Source organism: Paramisgurnus dabryanus, chromosome 15 (genome assembly GCF_030506205.2).
Source record: "Paramisgurnus dabryanus chromosome 15, PD_genome_1.1, whole genome shotgun sequence".
Taxonomy (NCBI): Eukaryota; Metazoa; Chordata; class Actinopteri; order Cypriniformes; family Cobitidae; genus Paramisgurnus; species Paramisgurnus dabryanus.
This window is the reverse complement of record NC_133351.1, coordinates 13,629,611-13,649,629: the sequence shown is the minus strand read 5'-3', so window position 1 is coordinate 13,649,629 and position 20,019 is coordinate 13,629,611. Positions and strand designations below refer to the sequence as shown.

The window sequence follows — 20,019 nt, the reverse complement described above, 5'->3', positions numbered from 1 at the left end:
CTTTGACTTTGATCATCTCTGTATTAACTTTAGATACAGAAAGACCGGATGATATTATTTATTTTAGGAATCTCTTTGCTATCATTTGAAAGTGAACACCGACCCACCATAATATTAAATCACAAGAAAGACATTCGTGTCAGGCAGAAATAGGTTCGGTGCAGATAGTTTCCGTTTCATCACCGAAAAAAAAAAACCGGCTACCTGTTTTGACAAGATAACCACTATGTTTTAAATACATTTTAAAAACTTATACTCGTCGAAAAACATCCGTTTTTTAATGTTTAGTTTGATGAACTCCTAAATATGAGACGCAGAGCACCTTGCCCGTTCGGCTAAATTACATGCGCAAGCATGGCCAGCACGCAATAGCGCAACTTCGATACAACGAAAAGCTATCCAAAATGTAAATTAGATCAGAATTTACGTTTATAATAGATTTTTTTTTTTATAAAATAAGGTCAGAAGTTACAAAGTGCAGAACAAATATGCAAAATGCCTCAAGTGCACGGAAACAAAACACAAGCCAAATAGTTAAATCAGATAACCCAAAGTGATTTATAAATAAAATAAAATATAGAAATTATTAAAAGAACGAAAGGCATAATATAATTTGCCAGCTTTGTCTTTTAAATGTAGAAACAAAGAGGCAATGGTTTATTAACATATAAACCTCTTATGGACGTGTAGCCCGGTCACAGGGGTTGTTGGATTTATTAACGCATTTTAAAAATATTTATTGAAAGCTGCTACGGGTTGCCTTCACATATTATTTGCAGCATTATCATAATATGCAGTATATTAATATATTGTGAGAAAGCTGTTATATGTGAAATCAGATAATGTGTGCACCCATGCGGCCAAAATTGAATGATCCTCATTTCATAACACATCTGCGACGATTCGACTATGAGATTGGTAGTCGAATCAGGCTTCTCCTATCGATGCATCGAATCTTCGACTATTCGGGGTCACCCCTAATTCTTAAAGACAGACAAGGCAAGTGGTAAATGGAGATAAGAAATTTAAACAGCCTAGTAATGTCTAGTATCTTCAGAGAGCAAAAGCCAGAGAAAATCCACATTGAAATCCCACACAGAGCGAGAGTCAGAAATGCCACTTCATTATGAGAAATGTTATATTTTTACAGACACGAACAAGTGATCTATAATTATTCTGCAAATCTGTGCAAGAGGGGATTTTAAAGGATTCACAATTGGATTGATGGATGTGGGAGCTGCCACTTCAAACCAGGCATGATGTGATGATGAGCGTTGTGGTGCTCGGTACACTCTTAAAAAAAGGGGGGACAAAAAGAGACGAGCCCAGCTGTGTGTTAAATTAACCCAGAAAATATTCATATTTGACTCAACAATGGGTTACAACAACCCAGCATTTTATGTTGAAACAACCCAGCATAGGTTAAATTACATCCCAAGGGGCTAACTTTAAACTTTCATAAATTGTTACATTTCAAGTATTCACAATATCACTAAAATTGCATAAAATTTTCATTTTTTAAATTTTAAAGATATATAGGCTAAAACACATTTCTATTGTACACTACATTCAGATGCCACTTTTGGAGTTCGCCCCCAATTGGCAGTCATAATGAAATTTCAGTTTAATTGTAAATCTGTGTCAACATGGGAAAGAAGCTCATTCCAACACAAGAGCCTTCAATCTACGAATGTATTTTATCAGTAATCAATCGGTTTTAAATGACTCAAGTGTTACTGATAAAGTTAAAGAAAAAAGGATTATTAATTTTCACCTCACACCACAATGTTTAGAGTGGAACGCACTGAAATACATCACTTCCGGGTGGGCGTGTTACATGTGGTGTAGTCGCACAAGTTTTTTTTGCATCCAAAGCGCAAATTGGAACTGATAATTATGCACTAGCAGATGGTTGGCAGCCCATTTCTGACTCTCTTTACAGTTTTTCGGCCATCATTTGTCATGACCAGTGGAAAGGTAAAAGTTTCTGGTGATTTTAAATCAGACCAAGATTGACTAGCCCTGATGTACAGTACCTAGTACCTGATCCTTTTTTTAAGTTAAGGTTTCAAGCAAGCCGAACCGATACGAAGACGTAAATGAAAAGACATTGCAGATCACAGATTGTTCACTACCAGTGTCATTGCTCAATGTAAGATTTCCTTTCGCTCACGTGCTGTCGCGCAAACCAAGTGATGTCATCATCTGTGTTTGGGTGTAAACGTTCCCAAACTCCCTTTTAGCGTTGAAAAACATCAACTTTCCGAGAAAGAGGAACACGATTCCAACGATATGCTCTGTTGCTTCCGTGTTGTGTGTGTGTTTGTATCACGTTTACAATGATGTCACGTAGTAGAGGTGATGCAACTGTAACAGTAAGTCTATAATCTCACCCACTCTGAAGCGGCACTAAACTGCAGTGGCAAAGCAAACCGAGCCAAAGCGAAGCAATCCGTGTGGTGCCGAGTCGTACCACGCAATGAAAAAGTAACATTAGTTTCATATTTGCCCGCAAGGACATGGCAAACTTCAAAGTTATTGCAGGAGAAGCTTCGGTCCTATAGCTTTTTAACTGTGTGAGAGTATTTGTCACAGTGTTAGAGGCGAGGAAGTGTGTGCGAGATTACAAATAAACTACAGAGAGGAAAAGCTGATTGAGCTGCTTTGTTCCATCACTCCAGGAGGAATTGGCTCTTGAAAGGTAATACAGTGACAAAAGTCACAGTTAGCATCTTAATATCACAGAGTCTCATGTGTTTAACAGCATATTGTGAAACAGCAGCATGAGTGTGTTTCTCCCACACAGGTGAAAGACTGAAAGTCTGTCCGTGACTAGTAGTGAAAGTCAGAGGAGTGGACGAGACACAGGTTCAAGGCTCAAGCTGTAGACTGAGACAATGCAATTCCCTGTCAAAGATCTCTCTCACAGACACACACAGAAATTGAAAGCAAATTTTACCACCTTGTTTTGTTTTAAACGTATCCACTTGTACCCCTCAACTTAAACGCTGTATGTACTGCGCTGAGTGTATCAACAGTGCAGATCACTGGGCAGTATGAGATGATTAGGTGCACTTATATAGAGAGGGAGTCAATTCAAATTAGATTTCAAATTTGATTCTCAACCTTTGTACTAGTGCTCATTACTGTATAGGTAGACTTTATACTGTTTTCCCATCACATTATCAGGCTACTGGCAACAGGTGACACAATGAAAAGACTTTTATATAACATTAAAGCCCTCGCAGAAAAACAACAAATCCTATAAGAGTGCGCAGATCAAGTCTGTTCTTACAGTTTGTGTGTGTATGTATAACCCCATTCACACACACCCGTAAAATTGCCAGACAAGCGTCTGTGTGAACACAAACATGTCACGTATATCTTCTGGGATCTTTGCCGGAAAGAGGACCTAGTCAAAATCGCTATAAGCATTGGTATTGGCCGATCACGAAAACAACAAATAACGGTAACAGGTATCAGCAACTAAGGGTGTCACGATTTCGATTGTAAATCGAAATCGATCGAAATTAAGTCACAGCTTCGAACTTCGAATTAAAAAATGAGATCGTCGATGCTGCCACGCCCCATGTCACGTCCGGTCGGCTTCCCAAGAGAGGGAAAAAAACTCTCAGAGATGCCCTTAAAAACATCTGTCCAGAGGAACGCGATCATATTTTAACACGAGGGATGCTACAACTCCTTGAAATGCATATCATAAACAGGATTACTACCTAGTGATCTGCCTTTGGACAGAGCGCAGCTCTTTGCACGTGCGCGAGAGTGAGAGAGGCGCAAAGATGCAGCGGATTATATTTGAAACAAAAGGGATAGTTTGCCTCAGCTCGCATGAAACGCATAAAACTGAACAAATACATGAGGATTACTACTTTAGTTTATGTTTAGACTTCGGACAGATGCGAGAGCGCGAGCGCGTGCACGTGCACGTGAGACAGAGAGAAGCGCAGCTGCTTATGATGCTGGATTTATTTCAGATGGTATGAGTCCAAGACACGCGCATTTAGTCCATTTGCATTAAGTCCATGTGCGTGCAAGAAGGAATCCTCTCTCTACAAGCTCTCGCGTTAAGTGAAGCCCACAAACCCCCATGGGAGTTGTGCAATGTGCATGTTAATGTTAAACTATAATAATAATAATAAATAATAAATAATGGCATATCATTTTTGTCTTCAAAAAAAAAAAAAAAGTAAAAATCGAGAATCGGATCGAATCGTGACCTTAGAATCGAAAATGTAATCGAATTGAGGATTTGGAGAATCGTGACACCCCTATCAGCAAGAAAAATCCTGATCGGAGCATCCCTACAAAATACTAAAGTTTTTACATGTATTTTAGGAAAACTTCCTTTTTTGGAAAAACTCAGATTTTTTAGTCACATCTTTCACGAGTCTTGTCATGCTCTCAGTCTTTTACATTTGCTGTTGGGTGACTTTATGTCACTTCCGAGGTTTGCTTCTGTTGAAATTCAACAGACACTGGACTGAAAGGGTCCCAATACATCTAGAAATGATGATTAAAATCAAAACTGGAGTGGTCTGGTCTCTTATTTTTTTCCTTGGCTTTATAAAAGTAACATATATATATATTCTATCATCAATATTTTTACAAAAGGTCAATACTGCAAGAGATAGGGGAGAATTTAATAGTTTAAGTACCTGTCAACATGTTTATAGCTCTATAACTAAAAAATAACACATCAGGATACAGTGTATGCTAATATCACCAATAATACAAGATAACTGCATCACCCTCTCAGGGGTTGTGTGTTTTGTTGTATGTGCATGCAGGATTTCCAGAGGTCCCGAAAAAAGGTGGTTGATCACATCAACAATGGAAACAAGCATCAGCGTGTTGTTCATATCTAAATAATATTAACATGTGAACAAAAACTGCAAATGTATTTTAAGCTTGGAAAAAGCCATAGCTGATTTATTCCCCACGATGCCAATGAGAAAAGGGGATGAGGATAACAGTCAATGTGTCTTACCTTCTGTGCTGAGGCCCGGGCTTGAGGTGAATTTGGCCACATCCACAATCTTCACAGCAAACTGCTGGCCGGTCTCCCTGTTGATGCATCTTCGTACCAGACTAAACGGCCCCCTTGGAAGAAAATACAAAAGACAATTAGTACAGCAACTGAGCCGTAGTCATCATTAATGGCAGACCAATAACGAACAGCCAGTGATAGCAATTCGGAAATCTACACTGCAGGGTGGCTGATGGCTAACATATTGCTGATATGACACAATACAATACAGGCTAATGAGACATGCAGAAAAATTCAGTTGTACAAGACATGAATACCTAATAATAACTATACAGGTGGTATAAGGAGCTGTTATAATACTGAAACTGAAAACTGACATGCTGATATCAAGAATAATAACAGAAGTAACCAATTTTACTGACACGTGCAAAACCTTATAGAATGATTTGGAAGGGAAAACGAGAATGCGGCACTGTCATCATACAGTAGATCCACATGAGGCTCACTAGTTGAGCATTAAGGGCTTAGTGTAAGAAGCCTGCCCTCTTTCTAGGATTGGAGGAATGCTTAAAGCAGCTATGAGAAAGATGGGAACTCTGTGCTAGAAGAGCATTTGAGGAATGACAGGGAGAGGTCGACTTTTCCCGTAAAGAGCTCTGATCAAATACCCCAAAGCTTTTAACCCTCATAGGATGAGCTCTAAGCGTTTCTACATGCCTGAAGAGAAATGGCAAAGGAGCAAGCTGCATTCTTTTGCTTTTGTTTGTGTGTGGTTGGTCTTTTCTTGTTCTATAGGGTTGATTAATTACTTCTCTCTTCTGTGATGTTCTTAGGGTTGATGGGATTGTGTAATGCAGTGGGAATTGGAGGGGGGAATAAATGGGAGCTATTTCAGCATTTGGTGTGCATCTGTGGTAGATTCACTGGTATTCTATTTTCAGTTTCTATAAAAATGTAATCAAAGGCACAATAAAATGCAATAATCAAATAATCACATTTATTGCCAGAACTGACTAAACAGTTAAAGCACATGCTTTATGTTGCTGGTTTCTGGCGATCCCACTCTTCAATCTCTACCTAGCATTTACTGTCCTGTCATCAACATTAAATGATTAAATTAAAAAAATATAATTCAAGTGGTCATTTCATAAACTCCCTGTTTTTAGGTTTCTGCCATCTGATATTCAAAGATATCAGAATTTTAGGTTTTTTTTAGTAGTAACAACATAAACCAAACGGCGCCGTGGAGCAAATGTAATTTCTGGTAAACTTCCACAAAGAATAAATAACAACAGAGTCCTTTTAGAGAAGTTTATTTCTTATAACAAGCTAAATAAATAACAAGTAGATTACCTTAGATCAATCATAGGTAAAGCGGAAAAATCTATATAAAAAAATCAAAAACTACAATGCGCTAACGTTACTGTGTAAAAAGTGTATTATTTAATGTATACAATGCGGTGACTTCTTTTCGAGGGTGCACGATGCGAAGCTTGTCAAAACATATATTTTGCCCGTCATGTGTGTGGCTCGTCATGTGAACCTATGTGCATCATGCGTCATGTTCAAATATGTGGCTGCTGCAAATGCTTCAAAGGGGTTTATGATAAAAGATATCATACATGACATGACGACAATATGAACACATATTTTAAATGTGCGCCCCTTAGAAGAAAAGTCACCGGCAGCAACTGATCCAATGTTAACTCGGCTACCAAACCTCCCTCCACATGGTGCTGGTTCATGATCGCCATCTCTTCTCGTCTTTAGAAAACCAAAACATTTGTTTTTTTCAACAAAGTATTTGTTCCAGAGTTTACTTAGCCAGGCCATTAAACAAACAGAGACCAGAAGTTAAGTTCAGACTCCAAAGGCATACCCTCGACAACATGCGTTTGTTCAATGAAACCGTCTATACTGAAAAATAGTGTCAAGGTGGCTGAAATGTTGAAATACTACAAAACAAGTTACAATCGCATTTTATTTTTAATAATTTGCCCACATTTTAAGCCTAAATATTTTACCAAAATTTGATCTCTACATAAGTCACTTTATCTAAATAAAAAATACTTTATTTAGTATTTCAAAGAAAACTTTAAGCATGTAAGATTAAATTTCATCAAGTCCATCTCCATCACTTCAATCTCTCCTCAGAACTACAAAACTGTGATGTAACTGCAAAGCAAACATTGCTAGTTATGATGCTAATAATACATTTTCCTGTACAGCGTTCTGGACAAAAATAAGTTGATATTTACATATTCTAAGCTCGGCAATATTTACGCTTGATATTGCTACAGGGGGGTCTTTAAGAGTTTCCCATATATAATTACAGATGACCCGTTTGACACAACAGATGTCCACACATATCACCCAAGTGACTTACAGTGTGTTCAAGCTATACAATTTTCTTAGTACTATATGTGTCCCAAGGAATCGAGTCCATGGTCTTCGCACTGCTAGTGCAATGTTCTCCCAATTCAGCTACACTTTTTCTAGAAATTACAATGTTCAGTCACAGATATATTTATATAATTGGCTTCAAATGTGGAACAAAGCCATTAAATTCGGGTTTAGAGTCAGAACTGTGATTTTATACTAACAGTCTTAAAAAACGTGTCAAATAGACAGATATTTACTAGGGATGGGCATAATTAATCGACGATCGATAATTGATTGTTAAGAATTTCGTCGATAACGTTAATTTATTATCAATTAATCGAATGCATTTTTTTTTATCTAACTCCTGTTTCACAAATAGGCTACTGCGTATGCAGTGCGTTTGCGTATGTGTGCGGCGAATCCGTCAAGCACCCGTTGCAGTGCGCTGCTGACCGCTTTTTCTGCATATAAAACGTTCATGTGATTGACAGTTTCTGTGAACACTTTTCCACATAAACAATAGAACAAAGCATCATTTTTTTTCACAAAACAATATATTTTAGATATTATTTGACAGACTAGTAAGTGTGGATTAAGGATGTTTAAAATCTCTAGCCTGGTGGTCAGGATCTGAATGGATCAAATCAGCAGTTTTGCAATGCTTTATTTATCTCCACATATATCATAAATAAAAATAAGCAGAGTAACTTTGCAAGTCTACCCTTCCACATTATATATTTCCTATGTATATGATTTCCAAATAATAAACGAGAGTATTCAACGACAAAAAGCGTCTCATATGGAAATAAATCCTCACAATATTATTATTTCTCAAAACTTTATGACAAAAATAAGCAACTGTATTCCTACAGTTATTCAAAGATGCAGACATTATTCCGCATATATTTGAATATTATATAAAAGTATTCATTTAACGGCACGTTTCATATGGCAAATAAATATCCTCACATTAACATAACAGCATAATGAAATGAATAAACAGACAATGAAACAGGATTGAAATATAAATTGTATTATTATTACCCGAAAAAAGCAATATTGCTAAAATAATCTCTGAGGTAAATGCGTCAAAAACGCTGTTACCCGCACAATAAGTCTAAATGAGCAATAACAGTGAAAAAAGCATTATTAGGCCATGTCTCAAAACTTTATATGACAAAAATATATTTAAAAGAAATGTATACTTACAGTTATTCAAAGATGCACACATTATTCCATATTGCTCCCGTTTATGAGCAAGTTTGTCTCTGGCCTCGCTCTGTTATGTAATAGATTGACAGGTGCGCATCTCCGTCTTTCAAACATATATAATTTTGTAATTACTACCTTAGGAAAATTAGCCATGATTTTATCATTGTGAAAATGTTTTTTTTTTGCAGATTAAAAACGATTTGTATTTCCGCAATTTTACTACAAATACCATGGTTATGGTATATTGTGGAGTTGGAGACCATAGTAAATGTGTGTCTACTGTTGTTTTACAACAAATAAAAACTAAAAGACTATGTTAGTATAATTAAACAATGGTGAATGGGGCTCACAAAACGCACGCTGTTTCACACATACTCTGTATGCGGAATAAGCCAAGTTAGCGCTGAGGTACCTGTGCATCCCGGTCAGTCTCCTCGGAGCGGGTGTTTTCGGCGGCGGCTGGACTGACAGTCACCATGGGTTGCGGTCGCGTCTGACCCCAAAACATGCTTTTATTTCTCACAAAAAAAATCATTAGACTGGTGCAGAAGTTTTATGCGAGTTACTAAAAATAGTTATTTTTCACGAGGCTTTAATGCCTAATTTGTTATAGCCTAATGTTAGGAAGGCTAATATCTTGCACTTTCTTCTGGCTTGAATAATTTTGAGTTACATTTTGACAAAACCTTTCAGATCTAAGTATTATGTGTTTTGTTTAATTTAATGTTAAACATGAATCTGTTTTTTTATTTATTTTGGAAATAATGAGGTCTCTGTTTAAGAACGCTGGCTTGCAGCTGCAGGTTCCGCTGCTTTAGAGCACCGCACATGCACGCACATATATGTTTGAAACATAGTTTAACTGTCTGCCACAAGTTGATCTTGTAATAAAGGTCTCATCGAGGAAAAACACGCTGTATATTTGTATTCATTGCATTTTTTAAGTATAAAAGTTAAATAACAAATTTTATTATAAAAATATTAATGATTAATCGATAGTCGATCGTTAATTCTCCCGACGATCGACAAAGAAAACTTAATCGAATGCCCATCCCTAATATTTACATTTAAAGCTGAAGTCAGAAAGATTGAAATAAGATGGAAAATTGCAATGCAACTGGAAAGAATGCAAATTGAAGAGAGGTGGGGATGCTATTCTGAGAGCTTATTATCACTGTATTGGTGCGAGAGGGGCTGTGTTTTCCTCAACACAAACTGCAGAGCAGATGGCGTGAGACGTTAAGACGCTTACTGCAGACAGAGGAAACACCAGTATATCACAAAAGGACCTCTAGAGATGCAGAATAAAAATGTAATGGATATCATTTTGATTGAGTAAGGCCATGCCAAAGATTATAATTAAAGTGATATCAATGATGGAAGTATTGTGATAAATGATGAAGAAGATATCTTAATAAATGTTGGGAATCACACATTTTACAGTACGCATTGAATTCCATTGTATTTGTTTCTCCTACTTTGGAAGTCAATGGTTACAATCAGCTGTGTGCTTACCATCATTTATCAAAATATCTTCTTTTGTGTTCATCAGAAAAAAGTAATTCATACAGATTTAGAACAACATGAGGATGAGAAAATGACAGAATTTTCATTTTTGGGTGAACAATCCCTTAATAAATCTTGTTTTTGCTCCACTATATACACGCTTAACAGCAGTTCTGCACTGGCCTCGCGCCATTGGACCATCCTTACCGCCAATCCCTGTAATCTCAGCGGCAGTTCATATGAAGAACCTGTGCTTTGCCGTGCTTATTTAGCACAGCATTGTGGGAGTTTGTGTAAGCAAGAGCGAAACAGTAAATGTGCATCAGCCATTCGCTCCCAGCAACTGCTCCGGCTGACATGCACAAGCAGCGACATGCTGTAGCACACAGTGGGGTGCCGTGTTTGGTGCCAGCAAAAACTGATTAGATAAGCCCAATGCAGACATGAGAACTACAGGTACAGGTCACATACACAGCATAAACCACTCGGAGTAAATGTGTTTCTGTGCAGAAAGGCATAGTGCTAAATGCAGTGATCATAAATAATGATGGACAGAGAAGATGTCCCTTGCAACAGTCCGTGACGAAGAAAGGCGTGCTGGCACGTAGAAAGATTAGGACAGGAAGAAATTAAGAATGAGGAAAGGAAATGACAACGAGAGATGAAACAGGAAGATGAGAGAAATGTGAATTAGGTAGTTTAAGAGAATCGCTCAGAAAGCAGGGAAGCTGGCAGGGGAAGATCGCTGGTGTTTCATGACAGCTGGTATCTATTACAGTGCACGAGAGATGATGGCAGCGGTGCTAAGTTCCTCCTGTGGTGGATAACTCCTGCAGCATAAACAAAAGACACTGTGCGTGTGAGCGTGCATGCCTGCGGGTCACCAGGACACCTCAGGGCTCCATGCCTGTGAAAAATGGCTACATATCGTTGTAGTTTGTATCGGCATGCATGTGCATGAATTTGTGCCAGCTGAGTTAACCTCCTAAGACCCGAGCTTTGGTTTGTCTTTTTTTTTCCAATTTCTCCCAGCTATTTTGGGGTTAGGAAGAATCAATAAATATAATAATACTGTGATAGCGTTTTCAAGGTATGAGCTATGTTTACACAAAATTAATAATATCATTAAGTCATGCAATTGATTTGACGTTTACATTGATATATATTTTATAAAGAATATTATAATTTAAAGGCTTTATTTTTACCTGGCATACATGTTGTATGTTGCTTAAAAATACAATTTATTGTGTCCAGTTGAAAAGTTGTTGTTTGTATATGCAAACATTTAAAAACAAAATACCCACACATATATGCAATGGCAATACAGAAACACTGTGAAACCACAGTATTTTTCGCTTAAGGTTATCATACAAACCACCAAAATCTCATACTGGCCCATGCAACTTAACTAGTATGTCAACAGTCAATGGGTCTGTGTGTGTGTGCAGGTGTGTGTACATGTGCATACACAGTGTATGCACTGTGTCAATATGCATAATAAGGGTAAATGCATTACCCTTTGCTGCATTAAACTAACAAATGAGAAATTTTGATTTTAAATGCTCATTTAAGCATGGATTATTACCAACTAAAAACAAACACCATAAATGTGGATCTGGGTCAACTCATCTCAGATTTCATAGATGGCTAAATAAATAGGCAGATGAGGTAGTAAAATAAAGAGGAAGAGAGATAATAGGAACCTTCACTGAAGGGAAGAATAATGATGTTCAACTAAGCATGGGAGGGGGTAAAAGTTTTAATGTGGTGATAGAAAATCTAGCACAGACAAAATAAGAATTATTCCACACTAAATAAGATTAAAACAGTGGTTTTCTATTTCTTTCCGATTTTTAACTACCCACCTGACTTAACCATAATGGAGAGCTTAAAGTTGAAAGGAAAATGGCAATTGGTTAAGGCCAGTCTATGGCGTTGCCCACGCATAGTCATGTATGCGCACCTTCCCAAAAATGTCAATTCTCTGCGGACCAAAAACACTTGATTGGTCTGCTAGAACCCGTCCCTCAGGTAAAAAAAAATTGGTGATATATAGCACACAACTTAACAGTGTGAGGTGAAGCCAGCGCAGAGTTCGAGCGGATATCTTGGTTTATACAACAGTTCTTTCTGGTTCTCGAATCTGATTGGCTAAGAGCTATGCGATATTGTGCTGATAACGGCACTGTAACCGCATCACCTTTCGTATCATTCCGCCACCTAGTGAATGGAGGTCCTAAGCAGGCTCATCTCTGAATGGAAAAACACAGACGCGCTGTTTTGAATCACTCTCCGTGTGTCTCATTAGTTTACTAGCTCATAAATCAGTCTGTGAATCCCCAATCGGAAGTAATTATTCTGTCAAAGATCAGCGCTCTTGGATGTTACGTTAAAGTTAATGGGAGAAATGTCTTGTCACATCGTGTGGACGATTAACACTTGGAAAGAGGAATATAAACACTCGTTTTTTTCTGGAGCTATATCTTTTATCAGAACGCGAAAACACCGTGGAAATGCAGGTAAGCACCGCAGCTTTTAAATGTGGACATTGATCATTTACTTTATCGTGATGTGACTATTAAAACATGTTATGAGATATCGCCACTGGTATATTTATAAGCAGCATGCAAAAACATCTCTCTGACACTTATAAAAAAACATTTTGTATAGTACTGACAAGAACAAAGTTTAATAATAATAATCGAGTGCTCGTATCGCGTTAAGAATAAATGAGAAAGCAATAGTAACGTTATACAAGTATAGTTTTATTAACTTTTACCTCGCGCCAAAACAATAACAACACAAAAGACACTAAATATGAATAAAAAAACAAGTAATCGTTTGATCATGACACCACATACTGCTGATTTGATCTCATTTTGACGATCATAAACAAACAAGGCCAACATGAGAGCCTGGGTATCTCTGTCAGAGATGTAGCCCAGAGAGGGCGGTGGTCAGCGGGGCGAGTGAACACTCACGTCCGCTCATGCTTTGGTTCTCATTCGTACCGAATCTCAGTAAGCACTCGTTCAAACAGGCGCTATCTTTACTAATCGACTGCAAATTTAAATATAATACATATACATTCTCGACTAAACTAATCTTAAAACTACACCTTGTGACCAAGAAACGGTAATATAAAGAAACGGCTTTTCCGTCCATTGAGTTGTTATGAGCTTCAAAGCAGCCGAAAGTTTTACCTGTCATTCTGGCCGCCCTCAAATCCGTTGCGGAAGAAGTAGTTCTCAAACAAAGAGGCTTTTAAAATAACTCCGTTGTTGTTTTTTAGTTTTCGTTTTTCAAACGTGTGCCGTCGAACTGTTGTATAAAAGCAATATCGCTCTCGGAGTCGTGTGATATAGCTCTATATCATCACGGCTGTGATTGCCTCCGGCACTCGGCCTACGGCCTCGTGCCTCTGGCCTAATCACAGCCGTGATGATATAGAGCTATATCACACTCCTACTCGAGCGATATTGCTTAAATATCCAACCGGCAGAGGCCCTCCTTGACTTCCATTCAAAAACATGATCTAATTTCACCTGCTTTACAGTGTATCAGTCACACAAGGTTATTTTTTAGGATATGTCTATGTAAAATAATAGTTAATCATGGTGTTATTTGCAATGTTTATGTTTAAATCGGGCAGGATAATGGATTTATAAAAAACCGTTAAGGTGAGTGTGTCTGCTGCATTCTGTCAATGACAAGGGTATAAAAAAAACTTTGACATTAAGCTGCATGGTCGGCGTTATTTCTCTGAATAAGTTTAGGTAACTTTTAAAGATAACATAATTACAAAAACAGCAAATTATTGTGTGCACATTTGGTACAAAGCATGATTATTTATTTAGATTTCAGAATGAGCACGTTTATTGTCATTAATACTAAATATGCTGCGGTCTGTCTGCTGATCTGATACTGTAATAAAGATGAATGTATAAAAAACAAAATCTACAATGTTAAGTAAATAACTATGTACATCCTTAGGACGCTTGTGTTGTAATAATCTACAGGGAGACTTCAGATATAAAAACAGAGACTAGTAAAGTAATGTTTTATCTTTAAAATCTGATAACGTCCATTGATTTAATAGAATGTTTGGGTATACCAAAATGGCGGTGGCTTCACAGTTGTGACGTCATGCGCAATCCAGTCATTTATATAGATCAGTGATATAGCATTGCATTTCCTCATGTTTTTCCGCTTGCAACAGTGAAGAGAAAGACAGACCAAGTTGAGGAGCGATATTCACCAACTCAGGCTTCAACAGAAATTGCTGTCTATTTGCCGACATAACTGCTGATGTTTCTCCAACAATTTACACAACAAGCTTCTGATCCTGTGGGTTACAAGCCCATTGACACGGTCTACTAGCGGTCTGCATGTTGACGCTGAAGTATAAATAAAAACTTAGCTTTCTTAAATCAGACTTTAAGAACCAGAGGTGGGGAACGAAAAGATTAATATGCCCTAAAGTATCCATTCACACATAAACTAAATAAAAAGGACTAAATCAACAAATGACCCCTGTCTTGCTCTTTATGGTAGAATTTGCTCAAATGCAACATAAATTAAAGGATAAAGGGGTAAAGGAATTGTGTTCATTGACAAGGCGGTGGTGATTTCATTAGAGCAAGACGTAAATTAAGATTATTAAGATGTGTTATTGCTCCGACACTTGCTGTGAAGAACATCTTCGCCGGCAAGGAGAGGAAGGGATAAAAAAGTTATCTAAATAAAAACCATCTCAAGTGACTATTTCAAAAAGAAAACGAAAAGGAAGTCAAAATCTCAGAGGCAAATTTTTATAAAGCTTAGAGCCACTAAAGCCACAATGGAGACCGGATGATCGGCAGAAGCTGGGTAAAGAGGGTGTAAAGGGAACCATCGGAGAGAATTACACAGCTCCAGCTCTCCACAGCACATGCAGGAAGTCTTAGAGGAGCGCAGCTGCATACTGGAGCTGCATTAATCTGCTCTGTATATTTCAGGCAAAGAATCCATACGCTGCCAAAAACACAAGACAAACACGCTCGCAAAAGGGTGCACTTGCAGATGCCATGCAGAGGAAGCAGATTATGAGCAATATCTTCCAAGCAGAAGATACCTGACCTTTGGGATTCATCAAATTTTGGCTGGCAGTTACTCCCCCTGAGTCTGTGTCAGTTCACTTCGTGTGTTTATATTGCCTATAGACTACAGCACTAGAAAGACAGTCATATAAAGTAGAGAGGCACCGGAATATCGACCAGTAATTGATAAAAGCAATTTTTCACACCATTGGCTATCGGTCAATAGTTTAAAAACAGCCAATAGTAATGGCCGATATATCATGTCAAGAAAAAGAAAATTCAATAAATTTGACCTCTGTGTATAGAAAATGTAAAGAAACATCACTAAATTAATGTTTAATATTATGGTCATTATATGAATGAATAACATTCATAAAACTAATGCAAGTTAAAATAGTGAACAAACTATCGTCATCAGCAGATATGAGTCAGAATTATCATCTATATGTAGAAAAATTTCATATCAGTGCATCTCTAATAAAAAAAATCATGTTACTCATATATTCGCTTAAAGCTACCAATATGGCACTTCTAATAAAATAGAAATTATTGAAATTAAAATAACAATTTAATCAGGAGATTGTGTAACAATGACAAGCCTAAATGAAGCATTGTCACACAGTATATCTCAGTGGTAAAGCATTGCATTAGCAGTGCAAAAGGTCACGGGATCGAACCCAGGGAACACATATTGATAAAAATGTATTTATTGTGAATAAAAGCATCTGCCAAATGCATTAATGTAATGTAGTAAGAAAGGGGGTTTAAAGTTATACGCTCTTAAGTCCTAACAAATCAAAATCTAATGTCAGTCGAAATGACAAGGCCTTTTGAGACAGGCGTGTCAAGGCAGATGAGTTATGTCTATCACGCAGTACGGCCACGCCAAAGTCCAGCACCTAATAAAAGTACCTCAATCCGGGATTCCCATCTGTCCTATGAACATGATTTAAAGAATCCTCCTCTGTGGCTTTAGACGTGGAATTTATCACAGAGGTCAGCACTGTAAATGTCATGTGTTTTACAGCATGCTCATCCATGGCCCTGCAAGCGGGTATAACAGCCTCCAGCAAAGTGGAGAAAAAGGGAAAAATAAAAGTCTGAAACAGGACATTGCTGCAGTATTTCTGCCACTGCTGGTAGTTGGTGCACAAACCCCCCTCCACTTGTTCCTCGGTATCTTTGACAGAACACAACCATCAATCCATTGTCTGCCAGTAAAACAGAAATCACATGCTGGAAGACTGAAAGTGCTCTGGATTGGCAAAGCAAAACCATTTAGGAGTGGCTGTTGCAGACCCAAGTAGGTACTCTTCTGATGCTGTCCGACACTTTAATTGTGAAAAACACAAATACACATTGCTTGAAGTATTACATTTTTAATGAACTACTTTTTTACTGAATCGACTAGGTCTGCGATATTGGGTTGAAAATAAGTGTAATGAATTCTGGGAAAACCTTTTCTTTGCAAAGGATACATGTCGCTGCTTTAGATTTTGGCCCAAAACAATTGCTTTTCAAGGCAGCATCATTTTGCAAGGCAGACTTTGGTAAAGAGAGACTCTTAGAAAAAAGTATAAAACATCAGGTCATGTCAAAACAACACAGAAAAATCCCTTTAAAGGCTGCGATAAATTAAAGATAAATCTAATTTTACTTCTTGGTAGAAAACAAACACTTGGGAGACGATAACTAAGTGAATTTCATTAGCATGTTTACAGCAGAATAAAGCAGCATGATTTTCTTCTCCTCCCCTTAGTCTCTTATCACCAGTCTGTTCAATGCAGATACCCATGGTGCACACAAAATTCAGCAGTATGAAGAAAGGGGGAATGTGCAGAAGAAAATTGGCCAGGTGCTCAAATATGGTTTAGCTCTCTTTAATGATCATAAAAGCAGAAGAAAATTGAGAGAACTGGACATTATATTAGTGGTGGGTTTTCTATAGCATGATAGTAACAACCACGAGTAATGCACAGTATCGGATTTGGATCAGCCCTGTTAGTCCGATACCTGATCCAGCAAAAAAAGAACTGGTTGGCCAGATACCCGATCCCAAGTATTGGATCGGCCCACCCCTACATTATATCACAAAAGCTAGAGGGTAAAAAAAGGCCACCTAGATCAATTTCTTTTGCTTTCCTTACATGTTTATTGTTGCCACTTTAATTCATATTCTTATTGTTTTGTGGCAGATAAATACTGCTCTTCTTAAAAAACATAAAAAATTCTGTTGAATAATTTTACATTCAAAAAGCTAAAATAGCTTTCGAAGGGTGGGTGTAGCTGTTATAAAGTCATTTGTAATCTGGAAGCCACACATTGAATGTCTTATAAAAATCAAATAACATTAAGCCAGTATACACTATATGAAGAGTTTTCATAAATTAGCATTTTTATAAGGCTCTTTTGTTTAGGGTTTAGAATTTTCAGTTTAATGACAATAAAAATGTTATTGTCGTATTCTCACAAATGTCACTTTAGTCATTTCAATTTGACTGTTTAATATCATTATTTTTATTTTTGACAGAGGTGGCGTTTAACGGCTTTGCATCTAAGCTATTCATATCTAAAAACACACAAGCATATGCTGTACATCATCATCTCATGAGAGCAGCTGTAAGAAAGGCTTGAGAATCTGTCTGTGTGTTTTTATTGCTCGTCATGTTCACTTCATTACCTCCCGCTTCACATCACTGCTCTCCTCTTTCCATCCTAATGTTTGAACTGACCACACGATATCAGCCACACATCTCCATCCTCACAGAGCTAATGCTTCCTTACCACACAGAGACTATTATGTTCATTGACTTTACATCAGTATGGCCGGGAAGTACACATTTCTTGTCTTAAAGATGCCACAGGTATGAAACGTGTTCTTCCTAAAGTCTATCTATAATGTAAATTTTTAATCACCATAGTTTAAAGTTAAAGAGATGAATTTGCAGGGGCGTTATTAAACAACCAAATTCTGAGTTAGGCATAAAGATAAAAAAATGTCGCTATTGCTCACCAACAGTTAAAGACAGTGCTCAGATGATTTAATAACTGACAGTCTGATATCAAAGCAAACAATTCAAAGTAAGTTACACCTACAAAGTGACACTTTCTTGGATAGCTGCAAATAATTTAAAAAGTACCAAATAATCAAGTTCTCCCTTAAAGATACATCTTTTCTCATAATCTGCATGATTCCTTCAAGCGTTTGCCCACATAAATTTGAAAGGTAAAGTGCATTTACACTCATCTTTTATTGTCTGTTTAGGAGATATTGGCATACAAATGTTTAAAGCTCAAACCACAGAGGTACAGAGCAATAACTTCAACACCCCTTTAGCCCTCTGTAGGGAAAATCTGCCCCGTGTGAGTGTGAAACCTCCAGATGGAGAGACAAGACTTGATCTTAGGTCAGGGAAATGAATCGGTAAGCTCTGATCAGAGACTGAAAACCAGACAGCCACTGCCTCAAGACTACTAAAGCCAAAATGATCTTAGATTTGAGGAGAGAATCAATAAACTATGGGCTAACGTCATGAAATGCTTCTGGGTCCATCCACTCACAGATGCCTTAAGGAAATAACAAAAAAAAAATCACGCTAATACAATCGTATCATAATGCAAAACTAACAAAAACACCTGATCATAATTTTAATCTCTATGACAAAATCCAAGATGACCAGACATGGATTTTTTACAATATTTAGATGACGGACTTTGTAAACTGAAAAACTAAGCAGAGGAAGAAGACCCCCAGTTTAAGAATAATGTTAAAAAAATGTGTTGTTTTCATTTTTATTGAAACTTTTATTTTTTGTAATAAAACCTTTAAAAGCCTTTTTTCCGTCATAGAACTACAAATAGCTGGCTTTTAATTGCTGTAAATTTTTGATATCCAACATAATCATTGTAATCTCATAAAATAATTTGCAGAGATAAAGAATTGACAAACGTGCGGAGAGCCGAAGCGTTTCAGCACTCGGACAGCGCCAATTTTTAAAAAGCATTACTTAAAATGTTTCTCATCTCACCATATCAACAGGTACAGAGTCATCATATACAATAAATCTGTAGGGTAGCATTTAAAAAACATTTTAAATAGATGCATGTTTAAAGCAAAGCATTTATTTACTTACCACGCTACAGACTCTTTACGACTTCTCTAACGTCTCATAATCGGTCCTCAAGACTCAAGACTCTTATTATTAAGACTCAATAATAATCTTTTACATTTCAATCCTTTAATCTTTTATATTTAAAAGAATTTTTGTGCTTCTGCCCATTCATGTATGTGATAAGCAAACCCGCGTTGTCGTCCCGTTTATAGGCACATATTACTACTGCGCTCTTTAAATAACAAAAAACATATTGCGCCATTGACTTTAGACTAAGTTTTTGTTGGTCAATGGCGTAGTGAATTTTAGTTGCCTCAAAATAGCAACGCGCCAACAATGCGCCTGAACACACCTCGTTTTCAGACCAGAACTCCCATGGGCGCAACATTGGTCGCAAATGCATTTGCTATTTAAACAACGCGGCACTAAATGTGAAAATGATCATTGCGTCGGGTTGAACCTGGCAAAAGACACTTGCGTGACGCATTGCGCTGCATTCTGCCGGGTGTATGATAGAGCCCTAAGTCACAAATGCACTCACCCTTAATTTTGCATAACAGTTAAATTTCTGCTTAACAGCTGACTACTAGTCATACTTGTGATGCAATTTATTAAAAGAATCACAGTGTTTTCTATGGTTCACTTACATTTATCTCTATACATTTAAAGACCAACTCAGATTGTTTAAGTTCTTTTTTAACCATTCACAAAATTGCAAATT

At 37.3% G+C, this 20,019-nt stretch overlaps 1 protein-coding gene across 8 annotated transcripts in view; it reads right to left on the bottom strand.

The window, feature by feature from the left end:
* caska (calcium/calmodulin-dependent serine protein kinase a) overlaps nt 1-20,019 on the bottom strand; it is a 182,161-nt gene that overhangs the window by 94,370 nt on the left and 67,772 nt on the right. For all 8 annotated transcript variants that reach the window (XM_073812035.1, XM_065251872.2, XM_065251875.2 and 5 more), the window contains exon 2: nt 5,009-5,121. In XM_073812035.1, coding sequence (XP_073668136.1) covers nt 5,009-5,121 — 113 coding nt within the window. The remainder of the gene's footprint in view (nt 1-5,008; nt 5,122-20,019) is intronic.